At 40.1% G+C, this 17,902-nt stretch overlaps 1 protein-coding gene across 2 annotated transcripts; it reads right to left on the bottom strand.

Moving 5' to 3' along the window:
- Positions 1–4,269: 4,269 nt before the first annotated feature.
- LOC133021560 (solute carrier family 35 member F5-like) lies at positions 4,270–16,481 on the bottom strand. 2 transcript variants are annotated; one of them, XM_061088462.1, is made up of 16 exons: positions 16,345–16,481; positions 14,925–15,003; positions 13,898–14,039; positions 11,847–11,996; positions 10,893–10,955; positions 10,665–10,746; positions 10,206–10,399; positions 9,805–9,886; positions 9,556–9,643; positions 9,309–9,373; positions 9,101–9,205; positions 8,712–8,871; positions 8,483–8,573; positions 7,743–7,897; positions 7,090–7,190; positions 4,270–6,832 (listed from the first exon to the last, which is right to left on the bottom strand). In XM_061088462.1, the coding sequence occupies exons 3-15, from the start codon at positions 14,030–14,032 to the stop codon at positions 7,109–7,111; spliced, it is 1,452 nt and encodes a 483-aa protein (XP_060944445.1). In that variant the 5' UTR covers positions 14,033–14,039; positions 14,925–15,003; positions 16,345–16,481; the 3' UTR covers positions 4,270–6,832; positions 7,090–7,108. The 2 variants fall into 2 exon arrangements, with proteins under 2 accessions (XP_060944445.1, XP_060944446.1); XM_061088463.1 differs by having other exon boundaries at positions 10,206–10,396.
- Positions 16,482–17,902: the final 1,421 nt, after the last annotated feature.

The raw sequence follows: 17,902 nt of genomic DNA, 5'->3' as shown, positions 1-17,902 counted from the left end.
ATCTCCTTTCTTTTATTTTTCTTCTTCCTCTATCATATGTGTAGTTTGTTGTTCTGGTGGAGCTGTGCAAACAATAGGACGACATTTTAAATGTTTAAATGTCTGTTCCCACAAGCACTGAGTCGTATTTTCTGTAATAATGTAATTCAGACCACACAAGTAAATAAATAACAATAACTTGATTTACAATATTACCCAGGCCTCCAACAATCTTGTTGCATGTTTACTTGAGTATTTTATTGAATCGTCAAAAATTATTGTTTATGACCTTTTACCTTGTATTACTGTCTATATATGCATATTTATTTCATTCTTATTTATTTATTTTTTTCATTGAAAGTGTATTGACTCTCCATTGTACCCTCGGCACCATTGTAAATGAGGGTCTTATTCCTCAATGTGTTTTCCGAGGCTTAAATAAATAATCAATCAAAAACGTTCATTGGATTTTATTTGTATTATTTGATGGTCATTTTCATATTCATGTAAGTAAGACACAGTTGTTTCTGTGTCTTTTCATAAATAAAAATAAGAATCCAGATCTTTTCCTCCGTGGATGACGACCACACATGTATTTTGTTCAAAGTTGCTTCTCTTCCGCACTCACTGCTCAGCTTTTAGTGTAACTCGGGTACAGTGTTAAAGTCCCGGCTGATATCTCGGCTTTTAGCACTTTCAAGTGTCAAAACATCGCATTGGAGGTGACAAAGCATTATCACACGTCTGATCTGCTGCTACATGGAGGGTGGGGGGGGGGCTAAGAGCATCATTTGGACTGACTGCAGGATTCTTCTGCTTCACGCTCGTACATCCAAGATACAGCATCCAGAAGCTTGATGAGCCAAACATCTAATACAAGATGAGGAAAAAACATGTTTATTCATATTAAACTCATCATTATCATCAAACTTTATCAGACTTCTTAAAAAAATGTAATTGAATTCATTGTGCTATTAGAAAATAAGAGAAGGCTTTAAATCCTAGGAGGAGGAGGAGGAAAAAGACAGGAACTTGATGAATATAATAAACCCATTATAATAATATTATTATTAGTAGTATTAGTAATAGTAGTAGTAGTAGTAGTATCTATAATAATCATAATAAAAACAATATTCTTTATCATTATGATTATTACATGATTATTACATGTTTCTATCAGGACATTCAATTGATTATTCCCAGTTCACCAGGTTTATTCACTGACTGATCAAATCAGATTCACTTGTTTTCTTCTGTTTAACTTTATTCTGAATCAGAGAGTGAACCAGAGCTAATCAGAGCAGCAGGTTTCCCTCCGACCGGTCGTCAGCAGCAGATGAAAGTCTCCGAGTCTCGATGGAGACGTCATCCGATCTGGCAGCAGCAGCTCAGGCCTCTGAAAGCTTTTCTCTGTGTTCAGTGAAAACCGCTTTGTGCTGAATCAAAAAGCCCTGGCTGGTCCTCCTGCTCTCCTCTGGCTGCGTATCTCTCTGATAGTCGTTCCAGGAGCCGGACCCCGGCCACCGCTGCACTTCCCCGACCATAAAACCCCCCCGACGCCCCCTCTCTCTCCTCTGTCCATTAGTAATCCGTAGAGGGAGCTTTTGCTCTAAACAAATAACAACAAACAAAAGACCAAAGTGGGGCGAGGAATGTGGACGGGGGGGGGGTGCAGAGGGAGAACTTCTGTGTGAAATAATTGCGAGGAACAATTTCAAACAGATGTCTGTGTGGACTTGGCCCTGGGCTCGTGTCCCTGTTTAAATATAGTGATTTGATTGGAAAACAAGCAGAGTGAGATGGGCTGGCGGCCAGCAGCGCCATTCGGGGGGCTCCCTAATGACCCCCGGGGGTCGGGGGGTCGCCGGAGTAAAAGCAGATCAGAGAGGATGTGGGGCAAGCGGCCAGGACAGGGCCCATAAATCTAGCCCATTCTCAGAGGAAGCTATCTTTTTTCACTCGGCCATCAGAATTAAAATACAATCACAATCGTCACATTGTGCTCCCGCCAGCGAGCAGAGGTTATAATTCAGAGCTTGTAGACAGAGTCGGGAGGTTGGGTTTGGGTGGTAGTGGACTTTAGGGAGGGAGGTCAACAAGGTCATGTATTTCAGGCTCAATGAGAACTGCTGCTTCCAGGGCTGTGGGAAAGTATCCTCGTTAATCTGTACATTAAGATCTGTGACCACGATGAAAACTGTTGACATTGTTCATAAAACCAAGTGTGATAATACATTCCCCTGAATGGCTGCTGTAAAGATTCACAGAAACCAGCCACAAAATAGTTTACTCCAATCTGTTGAATCCAGTTTTACGATCGCTGTAGTCATGTATCATGAATGGGAGACATTATTGCGGTGGGGAAAGCATCTGTGAGGGCAAATCTCCGATGGCACCGCCGGCCGTAAGTTTGTCTTCCAATTTTCAGCCGGCTCAGCTTTTCACAGATGTGCTGCGTGTCGGGCGGACAGCTGCACTTTATGGCTGAACTGGTGCAGGACGATCAGGATCATGTTCATCCCCACTGACCACGGAGGGAACACATGTGCTTCTCACTTCATCAAAAAGTAAGAACTTCATCAGGCGGCCAGAGGAAGTGAAGCCGCAACACAAAGGGCTCAGTCAGGGCGGACTGAGCTGAGGCTCTGACACGCAGGAGCAATCACAACACACACGAATATGAATCTCCAAACTGTTTTATGATTAAAACTATGAATCCTTACTCACTATGTGACCACTCATTTAAAAGCTGCCTATACGTTTTTCTCTCAAACAAACCCGGAAATATTTCTCTGAATGCTTTTTTCCGCTAAAGAGGAAAAACTGCAAACCCCAGCACGTGTTAACGATAAGGAAGGAACATGTTATTCTTTGTTTTGTATTGAAAGGAACTTGTCTTCTCCTGAATCTTCACCTACGACTGCTCCACAGAGCTCCTTTCACTACAATGTGCTGTAGAAAGGACGCACTCACCACCACCATGACCCTTTGACCCCTAAACCACGACCTCCCGAAGATCGCTTACAGCCATATGCTGCAGCGCCACATATACTTCGGGCTCACGTGACAACGGCAGAAAGACGGAAACACTGCAAATAACAAACACATTCCTTGTTTTAATACATGTCTTCACTGGATTGTCACCGGGACGCTGTCTGTCTCCTGAGCCTGAGAACCTGAGCGGGACATGGTGAACACATGAGTTACTAATCAATTGAATAATCGTTACTACAGCCTGATTATGAAGTAGGTTCGCATTTATGAGCAGGATATTTACATTTCAGCCTTGTAGGTCAGTGTCTCCATATATATTTGTTTACTCGGAGATCTAATGCACATTTATCTAAATATGTCAAACTCGTTTCGAGGATTTTGTTTTTTGGATGAATCCAGGTTTGTATTAACATAATTGTTCTGAAAAATAAACAACTGTTATCACTTCATTGGCCTCAGACCACAACACAGAACTACATTGTGTTCGGGTTGTGGGCAAACCACATGTGTGTTTAACAACTGATCTCAGGTCTTATTATCTCTGAACATGCAGCGCCCTCTGCTGTGTGATTCAGGACACAACATGGAATTCCATTTATTGCAGATAAGTGTGTATATTTCTTTTATGTTTATCTTTAACGTGTTTTTTTTTTAATGACATTAGTGAGTATATATTGAAAATGAAATTGTTTAAGGCAGTGCGTTATGGATACTGATACGTGTTGGAAACAGGTGAATTGGTGGAGAACAGAGAGAAAGTCAGGGTGAGCAGATAGACTGAAGTACCAGCTTGTACACATGGTGCAGTACATTTGAAATAAATGCTTATAAAGTCATGTTAAAGTACATCATTAAAGTACATTCTTCCACGTAAAGTTAGCATTTCATGAGTAGATGTTTCACAGTGAGTTTTATCCACACACGGCATTTTGTCATGTTTGCTCTCATTCCCCAATCGTCATCAGAACTGAAGCTGAGTCTGAGAATTTCAATGTTTACCTCAACTTCACCTCAATCCTCCGTCATGCCGAATTTAAAGCTATTAATTCTGCTCCAATCTGCAATGTTGACATATATTATGATTTGGCGCCATACAAAGACAATTAAGTGGAATTAAAAGACAATTCCTGATTTTCCAGTGAAGGGTTCTTGGGCCCCATCTGTGCAAGACACTAAACCCCAAACTGTCCCTTGTTCATCACGGTAAATACTGTCCATGCAAATACTGCTGTTGATCTCTGAAAAACCTTTTCATGAACAATGTCTTCTGCAGATATACTTCATTTGAAGCAGTGATTCAAAGAAACTCATTTTAATAGTGCAGTGTACGTACAAAAACACCGATGGATTATTCAAGAGTGTTTGTTGATGAGAAGGAAGTTGTTGTCTTTAGCTCGTCCTCGTTAATGAAACAGAAAAGGCTCAGAAAACAAAGAACCTGAGTAAAACAAAATAAATCACATGCAGGATTTCACAAGCACCACTGTTCAAAGATGAAAAAATAGTTTTCTGTAGAATTTTATGCAAACAACATGAGAAATAGTGGATTAACATTTACATTTCACCTTGTGCTGTGATATATACATATGTGATCACATGACAGACACTGAGTCTGGTTAAAGAAATTATTTTTTTCGTCACATTCAAACTTTCAAACAGTAAATAAATCATTTTCTGTCCAACTGATGTGAACTAAACTAAACTACAAGAGACTTTGACTGTGATGCAAACCCGTCCTCCTCCAGGTATCATTTAGAAAAATACATTGAATATGAACTGAGACGTAATCTCAGAGGATAAATCTGTAGTGTTCACAAACATCAACACTCTGCCCATGATTCACTGAGGACAGACGCCCATCTGAAGAGGACAGCTCTCGTCCATTATTGCAGCGAGAAGTTTTGTAGCTTATAGTTTGACGGCCTGTTGCTCGACACAAACTTTCTGTCTCTGTCACAGCTTGTCTCCACACTCCAGCACTGTCAGAGGAACCAAGAGAAAAACAAGAACATCGCTTCTCTGTCGCGTTCGATACCAAAAGGCGACGTAAAAGATTGATTTCTAAAATGTTCAAGTAAAGAAATGTTTGATTAAATGTTAACTGTTATTGTAATGATGCTTATTTGGTGCTGACCCTTGGTTTCAGGCCTGGATTTAACTGAGCCTTGGTTTGCAGGGTGAAAACAACCGTTTGTAGTGCGACTGCAGGAAGTTGAGACAGAATTAAACCAAAGAAGAAGATAATGCCGAAGCCTTAATGGTCTCCCTCCAGAAATGAACTTGCCCAACATGATTGCAGCTGCAGGGTTCCTTCCTTTAATTTAGATTTGACCATTTCATTACTTTTCACCCGCTTTCATTCATTTTCACAGAATCATATTTTATTGCTTATTGCTGTTACCCTCTGCAAGAATTTTAAAAAGCTTATTAGTAGTGGTAATATTGTACGTATTTGACTCTAGACTCAATTAAATTAATATTTCCTGCAATAAAAAGTAAATTTGGACTTTAAATAGTTTGTAGCTAAAACAACAGTTCAATTTTTTGAGGTGAGCTGTCATTAACTAAAGTGATTCTGTTGGTATTCTTGTAAAGAGGTAAAGAGTTATTTTAAACTGGCAATGGAGAAGATAATTAGCAGCTCAAAGAATCTCCATTGATTCTGTCTAATTGTTCCCCCTCCAATGAAAATCAAGTTTTTAAACATGTTAACATCTCCCCCTTGTGCCTTTTATAAGAAATACTTTAAGAGAAATAAGTAGTCAGTGCCATGGCTGATTATTTCTGAATATTTGAGTATTCAAATCCTGTTTTGAGTCCCGGTTAGACAAGGTAACAAGCATCAGACTAACTCAGTCAACAGAGAACAACAAAGGCTGGTGTCAGACTGACAAAAATATGTATTTTTGAAATCAAGAATCCTATCAGGACAATATTGGTGTAACCTGAAGGTCTGAAGTTGTAAAATACCTTCCAGCTCATGCAGAGGCCACGCTGATCAATCTTGTAACTGCCCAAAAGCCTCTGAGGCCGAGAAACAGAAACTCAAACTGCATTTCTACTTTTAACTGATTGTTGGTCATGAAAAGAAAGTGGTCACATGTGCTAAGATATCATATGAAGTGCATCACGTGGCTGATTGGAAAAGCTTGAAGACACGATTAGCCCATTGAAATCAGTCAAACTGCACTGACTCCTGCACGTCCAGGGGCTGGATCAGGAGAGTGTGGTGCAGCAGAGTGCAAACCTCAAGGAGGCGCTTCACTAACATGCTGCCTTGGTGATTCTAACACCATCAGGAAAGGCTGGGTTTGCTCTGTGACTGTGCAAAGTGCCAGACTGTGAAATGCATTACATCTGCATGAACTTCCAAACAAGCAGCAAGTATCAAAAAAGGGACGAATATACAAAGTCCAGTACAAAGAGGCTACATCGTCCTTAAAATAGTGATGGGAGCTCTGTTCCAAGGTTTTCAAACCCACAAACACACACACACGCACGCACACAGACACACACAGACACACACAGACACACAACTGCTCCACTTCTGTTAGTGTTAAGATCAAGTTCAACATTTACCATTTCATTTGGTCACATGACACGACAGTAATCACTGATCATGTCCAGCACCTTGAGTACCATAGAGTTTCTTTTCACACAGAAAACATTAAAAAAAGGAGAAATCAGAAGTTCAGTCCGTGACGGCTGATATGTGAACGTAAAAAAAAGTGAGATTGTAGAATTGGTTGGGCCGTCGCAACACTGTAGAAAATAAATAGTTTCAATAGGAGGCACTGGGGTAGTTCAATGTCTCTGAAAGCTTCCAGATTGTCAACTCAGCGAGATCCACCATCGCCACCTAGAGGAACAAAGAAACCAGATTACTAGTCGTGCATCAGAATTAAAACCTTCATGTATTGTAAACAAAATAATCTATAAAAATATGAATGTGAGACAAGAGATCAGAGTTTTAACCTTTTAGACCTGCCCATGTTTCAATTAAGCAAAGTGTGAGTGACTTGCTGCTTTTTCGCCGGGAGATATTTGTTTTCTTTCACACATACACTAACATGCACATTACAAACATAACCAGGAAGTGGCTGAGTGATGATTTACTTTGTGTCTGCCGGTTGGATCACAAACAGACACTTCCTTCGTTGGGTGAGACCGTGTGCAGAGGGATAAGGCTTTCACACAGCTCGCTGTCTTCTGGCAGTCTGTGGGAGGACACAACAATCTGTCAGTCGTCACCACAGTCGTCATTAGTACTTTCTTCTCTCACCAAAGAAGCACAAGCATTCACAGAAGAACAGTCAGTCAAGCGTGTACACCTGATGACAGACTAAGACACATTCAGGCTGCATTTGAATACCAGGTGTGAACAGGGCCCTGGTACGAAATGCTAAATCTCTAAAGAAGGCTATCAAATTGTATTTTGTCCAGTTTTCTCCCAGTGTGAAATGACCAATTTCCAGCACATGACTCCTCCTGTTGGCCTGAGGAGGTTGGAAAAGGTTGGATGATCCTTGAAGAAGATTTTTGAAAAGAGCTGATTTCAATTTACCTTGAAAAGTAGTGGAACAAATTGCTGCTTGAATCAGGTTAAAATTAATACAAATAATTTGTAGTTATGGGACATACTTGTGTTTGCAAGCACACTGATAAATGGTTAAGATAAGATAAGACAATCGGTGAAAATTAGTGGTTAATGTAGTCCACAGTGGATTTTGTCACATGACTTCCCAGTGGAGAACCAGGGTGTTAAATACCTCTGGATGCGATGTTTCCTGCAAACGAAGGCGTAGACTCTCCGGAGCCCCACCAGCACGGGGTCCCAGTTGTTGTAGTGGCATAAGACCGTGGCGATGATGAAGGAGAGGAAGACCGGGACGGCGCCCGCGAAAAACAGCCAAGAAAAACGAACCTGTTCAAAACACACACACAGAGCAAAGTCACTGGTTACAACTGTTATCATTGTCATTTGATTTGTAACTTGATAAACAAATACTTGAACAGTTTATTAAACTGCAAATAAGATCATTATTGATATTTGTAGCTTCAACTGTGCCTTTAAAAAGTCACTTTCATTTAATTAAGGTTATGTTATAATCAAACCAACTAACAAAAACGTTTGAGGACTAATTTAAATCCATTTAAAGGTTCTTGCTTTCAATTAAATTATGTTTGTCAGTATTATAAATTATTTAGAGAGAGAATGACGAATGGAGAAATATACAGTCACATTAAAATAGGGCAGAACCGGACTTGTATTAAGGTGAAATCATCATTGCACCTGAAATATGAACATTGTGCAGATTAGATGAAACATCGCAATTTGGCTAAACAAATCTAATGTAGGAAATTCTATCTAATTCATTTACATTCAAACAAATTCAAGCTTTCATCTGCTTTGCCTAACTGCAAATTGAGGTTTTGCAGATGCTGAACAAACGAGATCTTAACCAAACTCTGGCACAGAGGGTGTGATACATGTCGAAGGGAAACTGACCTTCTGCATACAAATGTCGGCCATGATAGAGAGCGGGATGGTGAGGCTCAGTGACAGAGTTCCTATGAGAGATGATGTGAGGAAACAGCCCCTGTGAACAGAAAGCAACATCAAACCAAAGCTCTTGAATTCATCAGCGTAGCATCTATATGGAAACTCAACTAACAGCATTAAAACGTTTTATATGAAAAAGGAATTGTAATGATCTGATGGCAGACGTGTGACTCACCAGAGCCAGAGGAACTCGGAGAGAACGGTGCCGATGAGGCCGTTGATGAGGATGTAGGTCCACACCAGCTGGCTGGGGAGCTCGAAGGCCTCGAAGCCCGTGTAGTGAAGCACAAGGAAGCCCGGCCACAGCAGCAGCAGGTTGAACAGACCCACAAACCCTGAGAGACACACACAGGAGTCCAACACGGCTCTTAACACAACATCTGTGGCTGTAGTTGCTACAAGTGCATGAATTCAATCTGTTGAACACACATGTTTTTATTTCCAGCTTTGAAATGGACTTAAGACATTTAAAACACATCTGGGACGACCTGAAGATACGATGCCTCTGTGGCAAATGAAAGTCTGACCTTGTCCTTAAAGAAGATAAAAAGAGTCTCTTCTTACCAAAGAACATGGGAATGTCCAGCTTGTCCTCCCGATCCACTCGTCTCTTGATCATGACGATGTAGAAAGCGTAAAGTATCGCCCCGGCCAGCGACCACAAGGAACCTGCATGGAAATTTGCATTTCGAAAGAGTCAACATGTGATAATTTACACAATAGTGATGTTATGTGTGTGTGAGTGACGGATACCGGCTCCCACCATGGTTACCTGTGACACCTTTCTCGTCAGGGCTGTCCATGATGGAGAAACTCACCAGGGCCACACCTCCCATGCTGAATAGGAGAGATACGGTTTGAACTGACAGGTAAACAAAGCTATAGCACTAGCTATAACAAATATATATAAATAAATCCAACCGTTTATTGTTGGATTTAATCTTTTCATGGGATTTATGAGAAACAGCATCTAACAACACATCCCAGCCCTTCTATCAAAACGCTGACTCAGCACTTACCTGAGAGCCACAGCGAGCAGCTTGGACAAAGTGAAGCGGTCGCTGCTGTTGCTGGGAAAGATGGCCGCCAAGATCAGCGTAAACAGGCCTGAGAAGAGAAAACATGTCAGAGCACAATGGAATCTGACACAGACCAGTTACAGCAGTGGATTTGCTCTTCTCTGGGTTTAATAGACGATTCATCCAAGACTAGTTTTCCCCATTTTCCATATTCAACTTTACTGGGTGAATCATGAGATTCGTAGTTACCTGAGGTGGAGGATAAAATGTTGACAATTGCAACCTGCATGTCGGACAGGGCTTCCTGGTAGGACAGGTTAGCGAGGAACCACTGGAAGACAAAAAGACAAAAAGACTTCCATCACAACAGGCCTGTGATGAACTCCAATTAACTAAACCTGTTCGTTGTGAGGTTCAATTAGCACCAAGTACACGCAAAATACATTTGAACCACCTGGTTTGCTTACAACACAAAAAGAATGTTGAGTTATTAATTACGCTTTATAATAATTTAAGAAAGCGCATAAAAAAGGAGACAGGTTAAGTGGTGCTAAAAACAATTATTATTATTTTCCAGGGACCCAGGGACTTGAAAATCTCCTAAAGAATAGTTAAATTAAAGGTTCATATTCCAGCTGGAGTCCACTCACCACGAAGCAGAAGAAGAAGCTGATCTTGGCCACATCAGTGATGGTGAGCTTGCCCACCGTGTGCAGCATGGCTTCATGGTCCTTGGCGGCAGGGTAGGACATGCGGGACAGCTTGGCCTCCAGAGCCTGAGTGGAAGGCAGCTGACGCACCTCCATGATGTTACTGAAACGCACCCGCTGCTTTTTGGTAGCTGCTGGGAAGCGGAAATGGAGAGAGAAGAGAATTAATGGAAACCACAACCACAGGAAACGTAAAAATGACATTTTGAGGCTCCATTTCTATCTGTAGCATGACTATTAGTTTATTGGATTTCAAAAACAGTTTCTCATTTTGAATAACGCACTTGTTTCAACGGCTCTAAACAGTGATGATCAATCAGAAATCAGACAAAGCTCCTTATGAGATCTGAGTTAATTCAGAGAGTCTGTCCAAGACAATAACAAAAACTGTGTACTCACAAGTTTGAAAATCTCCAGTCAAGTAATTTGAGTGCTCAGCAGGTACATCCTGGAACTTCACAGGCACATACAGTGGTTCACTCTGCACACGAGTGGAAGAGAAGGGGAGATATTAGTTCTGTTTAAGAGTAATGGATATTTCCGTGAGTTTGATTTGGCTCCATCGCCTGCCGACAGAACAGGAAATGCAGGTAGAATTATCACATGCTCTGAAATTAAACTACATACCAAGCGGTTGTTCACAGTAGTGTCAGTGGTGCACGGTGCAAAGTAGGCCTCAGCATCCGCAAACTGCACAAAGATGGGAATGAAACAGTCAACAGTAGGGACGGGAATCGGCAGGGACCTTCCGATACGATACTATCACGATACTTAGGTGGCGATACGATATGTATTGCGATTCTGTAAGTATTGCGATTCGATATTACGATTTCCTGGGATTTCTTTTGGTTATTTTTTTTTTTTAAATACTGGACCATGGAAAAATGTTGAATCATACCTTCAACTACAACACAGTCAAATTCACTTAGAGCTTTACCAGTTTTATTTCAAATATTAACATTTACTTAATGACTGCCGGGCAGCCAATAGAGAAAATAAATAAAAATGTGCCCTATTATTGTATAGCCCCTGTCAACTGCACACAAACTGACAGATTAAGAAATGTAAGCCACTTAGGCTTCTTTTAAACAATAAATAAAAGATAAATTAAATAGAATGAATAAAAGTCTACTTAAAATATAAACTTTGAAATAAACAAAAAGTAGGCTATTGTTGTTTGCATGTAGGCGATACAAAGCTAGTGCTTGGTTATGTTTAGATTCTTGTGCAAAAACAAGAGCTGGTCAACTTGCTCTGGGGTGATGTTGCTCCCCCAATATATCCCCCCCGGTATAAACCAAAAAATATGTTTTGTTTTTTTTAAAATCGATTTGGGAGGCAGCATATCGATTTAAAATCGTCATTCACAAGAATCGCGATTTGTAACTGAATCGATTTTCCCCCCCATCCCTAGTCAACAGGCTGAAAACCAATAATCCTGACTCAGAATTTCTGCTGCACTGACTGAGGAGTCATTTACAATGTAATGCTTTAAAGGTATAGCACGTCATTCTGTGTATCTGAGGTTTGTGAAGTGAATAGATGCTTGCAAAGAAAAAAGTGTGTGTCTTGACGTCTTACAAATGCAGAGTGGCGGCGTTTCAGAGAGCCGGTGCACTGCTGCCTCCAGGGCCGCCACAGCAGGAAACCCAGCAGGTACAGCACGAACATGGAGGTCTTGGTGAACGTGCTGAAGAAAGGTTTGTTGTACTCCTGTCGCTTGAAAATGTACTGTGGAAACAATCGTGAGGAAACTGTTAGAACAACCACTGGTCAACTGATAAACTTCTGCTGCAGAGTTTACACGTATATTAGAAGTTTCATAAGTCTGTGCTTTCATTAGCGTGAAAATGAAGTCGTTGTAACTCCACCGAACATCGTCCAATTGGCCCCAAATCATCAGAGCCCCGACCTGAAACAAGCTATTAGTCTGTATTTAGTGATAGCGCCACCTAATGGCAACAGTAAGTAAGCCCAGTTTACAACTTTAATTGGACAGTTATGCATGATTAGTGGGCGTGGTCTGTCATTGCGTGACAAACTCATTAATAATGATATTTACTTATCTTTATGCAACACTCCACAATATATAAAAATGAAGTGTTGCTCTTTTTAGTCCAGTAAACTTATAAATGTTTAGGATTCTATTACATGTTTTGACGTTTTCGCTTCTATGGAATTACCTATCAGTGTTTTATATCATGACAAAGGTAAAACTGCATAACCACTAACTTATTTTTGATATCAGTAACATATAATTGCATGATCATTATTTAATGTATTTTAACTTTTGATATATGTAATTTAACGTATGTTTTAAATGTTTGATATTGGTATTGTAATGTATGTTTTAAATGTTTGATATCTGTATGTATGTCTTCAATGTGGACCCCACTAAAAGTAGCTCTGTCTTAGGGTAGAGCTAATGGGGATCCTTCTAAATAAACAAATAAACAAATAAACAAGGCAGCTGTAGTCATTATCCTTTGTCTAGTTATTTCTTATTTCTCTGCAAGACGCAATTTTGTCTGTGAGAGGTTGAAGTCTTCGCAGGCTCCAGAAATGAGCAAGCATCCAGTTAAGATGTTGAAGTTTGAAAGATAAAATGGATTTAATGTTATAAACATTCCTATTTTAATGGACCTGTATTGTTAACATTAAGTATTAAGTAATTCAATACTCTATCAAGCTCTTGTTAGGACAACAAAGATATGTCATGCTGTGGGAGATAGACAAAACACACACAAAAGGATTAGGTTCACACCATTGTCTGTTGATCCCAGAGCAGCTCCCTGCACTCTGGTTGCAGAGCACATCAACACATCCTCTCTCATTTCACTCCTATTGTATCATCCCATCAGTGGTGGAGGAAGTACTGAAGTTTAGTACTTAAGTAAAAGTACAAGTACCCAGGAAAATATATACTTTAGTAAAAGTAAAAGTACTACATCAGCAATCCTACTTAAGTAAAAGTAAAAAGTACTTACTTTTAAATTTACTTTGAGTATTAAAAGTAAAAGTACTCACGCAATGGGTTGTCTCTCAATGTCTAGGCTGTGCCATTTTGATAAAGAATGCAGATATAGCTACTGGTAATACTCATGCCTCTACAGATGTCACTACTAGTAATAATTATAAGCAACAACATGTGCAGGTATGGCCGGCCCCTTTAAGGAACGGGCCCAGAGAGTGACGTAGTGCACCTGGGTAACTTGCGCAAGAAGTGTGTGAATACGAGAAGTGAACGACCACCTAGAGGTGATGAGAGTGTTGCTCCGGTGGACAGTCAATAAATAAAGTGACGGCGTTAAAACTAAAGAAACGTCTCCTCCTCCTTCTTCTTCACGGAGTGGTCCGGACGGCTGCAACGTCACAGCAACATTTTTGCGAAACTGTGTTCATAAAATGTAACTAGTAACGACACATATTGTAGAAATGTAGCGGAGTAAAAGTATAGATAATTGCTGCAAAATGTAACGGAGTAAAAGTAAAAAGTACGCACTATTATTTTTACTTAAGTAAAGTACAGATACGTAAAAATTTACTTAAGTACAGTAAAAATACTTTGTTACATTCCACCACTGCATTCCATACTGAAAAATGACAAATGACAAATGAGACGAAGTCCTTACTGAGGTCAGCTCGGAGGAGGCGACCCAGATGACGTCCACCAGCAGGAGGATCACCACCCCCAGGGCCATGCGCCTGCGCTGGGCTGCAGCGCTACCCTGAGAGCTCATCCGGTTCATGATGAACACCCATTCCATCGGGACCCTGGTAACAGAGACATGAAGGAACACAAATATGCTTTAGATACCGAGAATCAGAGCTGATCTACCGCTAAACAGACGAGGACAACATCACAATATGTAAGATCTGTGTGTGTCCTCAGGAACCATGCAGATATTAGAGCCTGTTCAAAATAGCATCGGATCGTGTAGATAGATAGATAGATAGATAGATAGATAGATAGATAGATAGATAGATAGATAGATAGATAGATAGATAGATAGATAGATAGATAGATAGATAGATAGATAGATAGATAGATAGATAGATAGATAGATAGATAGATAGATAGATAGATAGATAACTTTATTCATCCCCGAAGGGAAATTACGTCGTCATAGCAGCCGGTATATTTGAATACAATAAAATACAATACAATACAATAAAAAATAAAAAATATTGAGGTAGAAAGAATAAAAACAGAAACACAAGATAAATAGGTAGATACGGTGCAGTGGCAAGATGATGGTAATAGTACTGATGATATGGTGGTAATGTTATTGTTAGACAGTTTTTAAAAATAGTACAGTATATATAGTATATAATATAACATAATATATATTTATATATGATAGTAATTATACCAATATAATAGCAGTATATAGTAATAATGGCAGCAACAGTATATATAATAATAATAGTAGTAATATAATAATAATTATAATTATAACATGTACACATGTATAAATATGTGTATATAGACTTATATATACAAAGAATATACAGAGTATGATATAATATATGATATATAGTAGAGGTATAAATATAAGTATTTGACTATACAATAGATAATATAATATACTATGAGTCTCAAATACATTCCTGTACACATCTCGTTTCCAAGCTAAAGGTGCAAATCTGAAAAGTCACCTGTGGTGTTCCTGGAGGACAACTCAGAGTCAGTGTGGACAGACAACACCGAGCGGGGGGGTCCACAGCAAACAGGAGCCTGAGACACAGAGGACACAAGACACTGAGAGAGGACACAAGACACTGAGAGAGGACACTGAGAGGACACAAGACACTGAGAGAGGACAGAAGGCACTGAGAGAGGACACAAGACACTGAGAGAGGACACAAGACACTGAGAGAGGACACAAGACACTGAGAGAGGACACAAGACACTGAGGGAGGACACAAGACACTGAGAGAGGACAGAAGACACTGAGAGAGGACATAAGACACTGAGAGAGGACACAAGACACTGAGAGAGGACAGAAGACACACAGAGGAAACAAGACACACAGAGGAAACAAGACACTGAGAGAGGACATAAGACACTGGGAGAGGACACAAGACACTGAGAGAGGACACAAGACACTGAGAGAGGACACAAGACACAGAGAGAGGACACAAGACACTAAGAGAGGACAGAAGACACACAGAGGAAACAAGACACTGAGAGAGGACACAAGACACTGAGAGAGGACACAAGACACTGAGAGAGGACACAAGACACTGAGAGAGGACAGAAGACACTGAGAGAGGACACAAGACACTGGGAGAGGACACAAGACACTGAGAGAGGACTCAAGACACTGAGAGAGGACAGAAGACACTGAGAGAGGACAGAAGACACTGAGAGGACACAAGACACAGAGAGAGAACACAAGACACTGAGAGAGGACACAAGACACTGAGAGAGGACACAAGACACTGAGAGAGGACACAAGGCACTGAGAGAGGACACAAGACACTGAGAGAGGACACAAGACACTGAGAGAGGACAGAAGACACTGAGAGAGGACACAAGACACTGAGAGAGGACAGAAGACACTGAGAGAGGACACAAGACACTGAGAGAGGACACAAGACACTGAGAGAGGACAGAAGACACTGAGAGAGGACACAAGGCACTGAGAGGACAGAAGACACTGAGAGAGGACAGAAGGCACTGAGAGAGGACACAAGGCACTGAGAGAGGACACAAGACACTGAGAGAGGACACAAGACACTGAGAGAGGACACAAGACACTGAGAGAGGACACAAGACACTGAGAGGACAGAACACACTGTGTGATTTGCATAGTCAACAGAGCAGGAGTTGACGTTAGCTTCCAGATGGTTTTCAACATGTGTAACTTCCTCTCTCCCTGACATCACATCTGCTTTAACACACCAACACACACTGTGACACACACAGTTCAAGTGTGTGTGTGTGTGTGACAGCAGCTCCACCATATCTGCAATTAAGCTAGCAGCTAGCAGCTAGCATCGCTCTGCTTGTTTACCAACATCCCGAAGCTAAATGCTAACAAGCTAGTTCACATTGATGTTTATATATATTCACCTGGGACGGAGTCATGGATCTCACTCCATCAGTTCCTCGTCTCTTCACACACAGAGAGATGAGAGACTCGATCGATCCGTGCTAACGATCGAGTTATTGACAGCCCGCTGGTTGTAAACATTAGCATACCCTTCCCTCTCCACTATCAGGTGACATCACTTAGGCGGCGCACAGGCTTCTGGGATATGGAGTCTCGAGGTGGCAGAGGCTGTCATTCGCCTCTTTAAACCATAGACTGTATATATCAAGCTTTAAACCCTCATTTGAGTTGTTTGTGTCAATTTAAACGGCACAACTGGTCAGTTTTTTAATAAGTTGTATACTTGTACTGTCAGAACTGAGGTTTTATAACTTTATATAAGATTAGATTAAGATTAAGATTAAGATACATTTATTTATTTGTCAATAACACATGCACAGACATGCACAAGCACTCTCATGCAAGGAGGGAAATTTAACCTCTGCTTTTAACCCATCTGCTGCAGGACACACAGAGCAGTGCCTAGATAACCAAACACACACACACACACACACACACACACACACACACACACACACACACACACACACACACACACACACACACACACAGACACACACAGAGAGAGAAAATTAAAACAATATTTACCAATTTAAAAATACTACACTGATACTAATATAAATATGAAGATGATCATGTTAGTGACCTCACTTGGATTTGAAGGGATCCACCTTCAACTCTGTGAGTCAGACTTGATCCTTGTTTCACTGATGCTAGAATAAAACCAAAATATTGTGTCTTAACTCCACATAAGGCAAAACATTAATTTAACACGTTTATTAACAGGTTTTCTTTTTTATTATGTTTTATATATTATATATGGAGTCTCGAGGTGGCAGAGGCTGTCATTCGCCTCTTTAAACCATAGACTGTATATATAAAGCTTTAAACCCTCATTGGAGTTGTTTACGTCAATTTAAATGACACAACTTGTCAAGTTTTTTAATAAGTTGTATACTTGTACTGTCAGAACTGAAGTTTTTATGTATATTATACCCAGTTTGTGTAGTTATATGAAGTTATAACCAAACACACACACACACACACACACACACAGAAAAGAAAAAAAGATTTACCAATTTAAAAATACTGTAATGATACTTATATAAATATAAATATAAAGATGATCATGTTAGTGACCTCACTCGGATTTGACAGGGATCCACCTTCTGGGACCTTGTTTTACTGATGCTAGAATAAAACCAAAATATTGTGTCTTAACTCCACATAAGGCAATAAATGAATTTAACACGTTTATTAACAGGGTTTCTTTCTTGTTTTTAGCGTTTTTTATTATGTTCTATATTATCTGTTTGAATCAAAGTATGGGTTAGGGTTAGGGTTAGTATTTGCACTATTGCACATAATTGCACTATTGTTTTTTCTTCAGCTGTATATATATATATTTAGATATATGTATTTTATGTTCTATTTTCAATTTTTGATATTCTATTTTATACTATTTTATTCAAAAACAAATATTGGTTGTTACTTGAGCATTGCTAGAAGATAGCCTGT

The sequence above is a fragment of the Limanda limanda genome, chromosome 16 (assembly GCF_963576545.1).
Source record: "Limanda limanda chromosome 16, fLimLim1.1, whole genome shotgun sequence".
In the NCBI taxonomy this organism is placed as follows: Eukaryota; Metazoa; Chordata; class Actinopteri; order Pleuronectiformes; family Pleuronectidae; genus Limanda; species Limanda limanda.
Note: the sequence above shows the minus strand (reverse complement) of the source record. Positions and strands in the feature narration are given on the sequence as shown.

Coding starts and splice junctions, on each gene's coding strand:
- LOC133021560 (XM_061088462.1), bottom strand. CDS start 14,032: ATGGAATGGGTGTTCATCATGAACCGGATGAGCTCTCAGGGTAGCGCT. Junction 9,887..10,205: donor GCTTCTTCTTCTGCTTCGTG/GTGAGTGGACTC, acceptor TTTGTCTTCCAG/TGGTTCCTCGCTAACCTGTC. Junction 8,574..8,711: donor TCCGAGTTCCTCTGGCTCTG/GTGAGTCACACG, acceptor TTCTGTTCACAG/GGGCTGTTTCCTCACATCAT.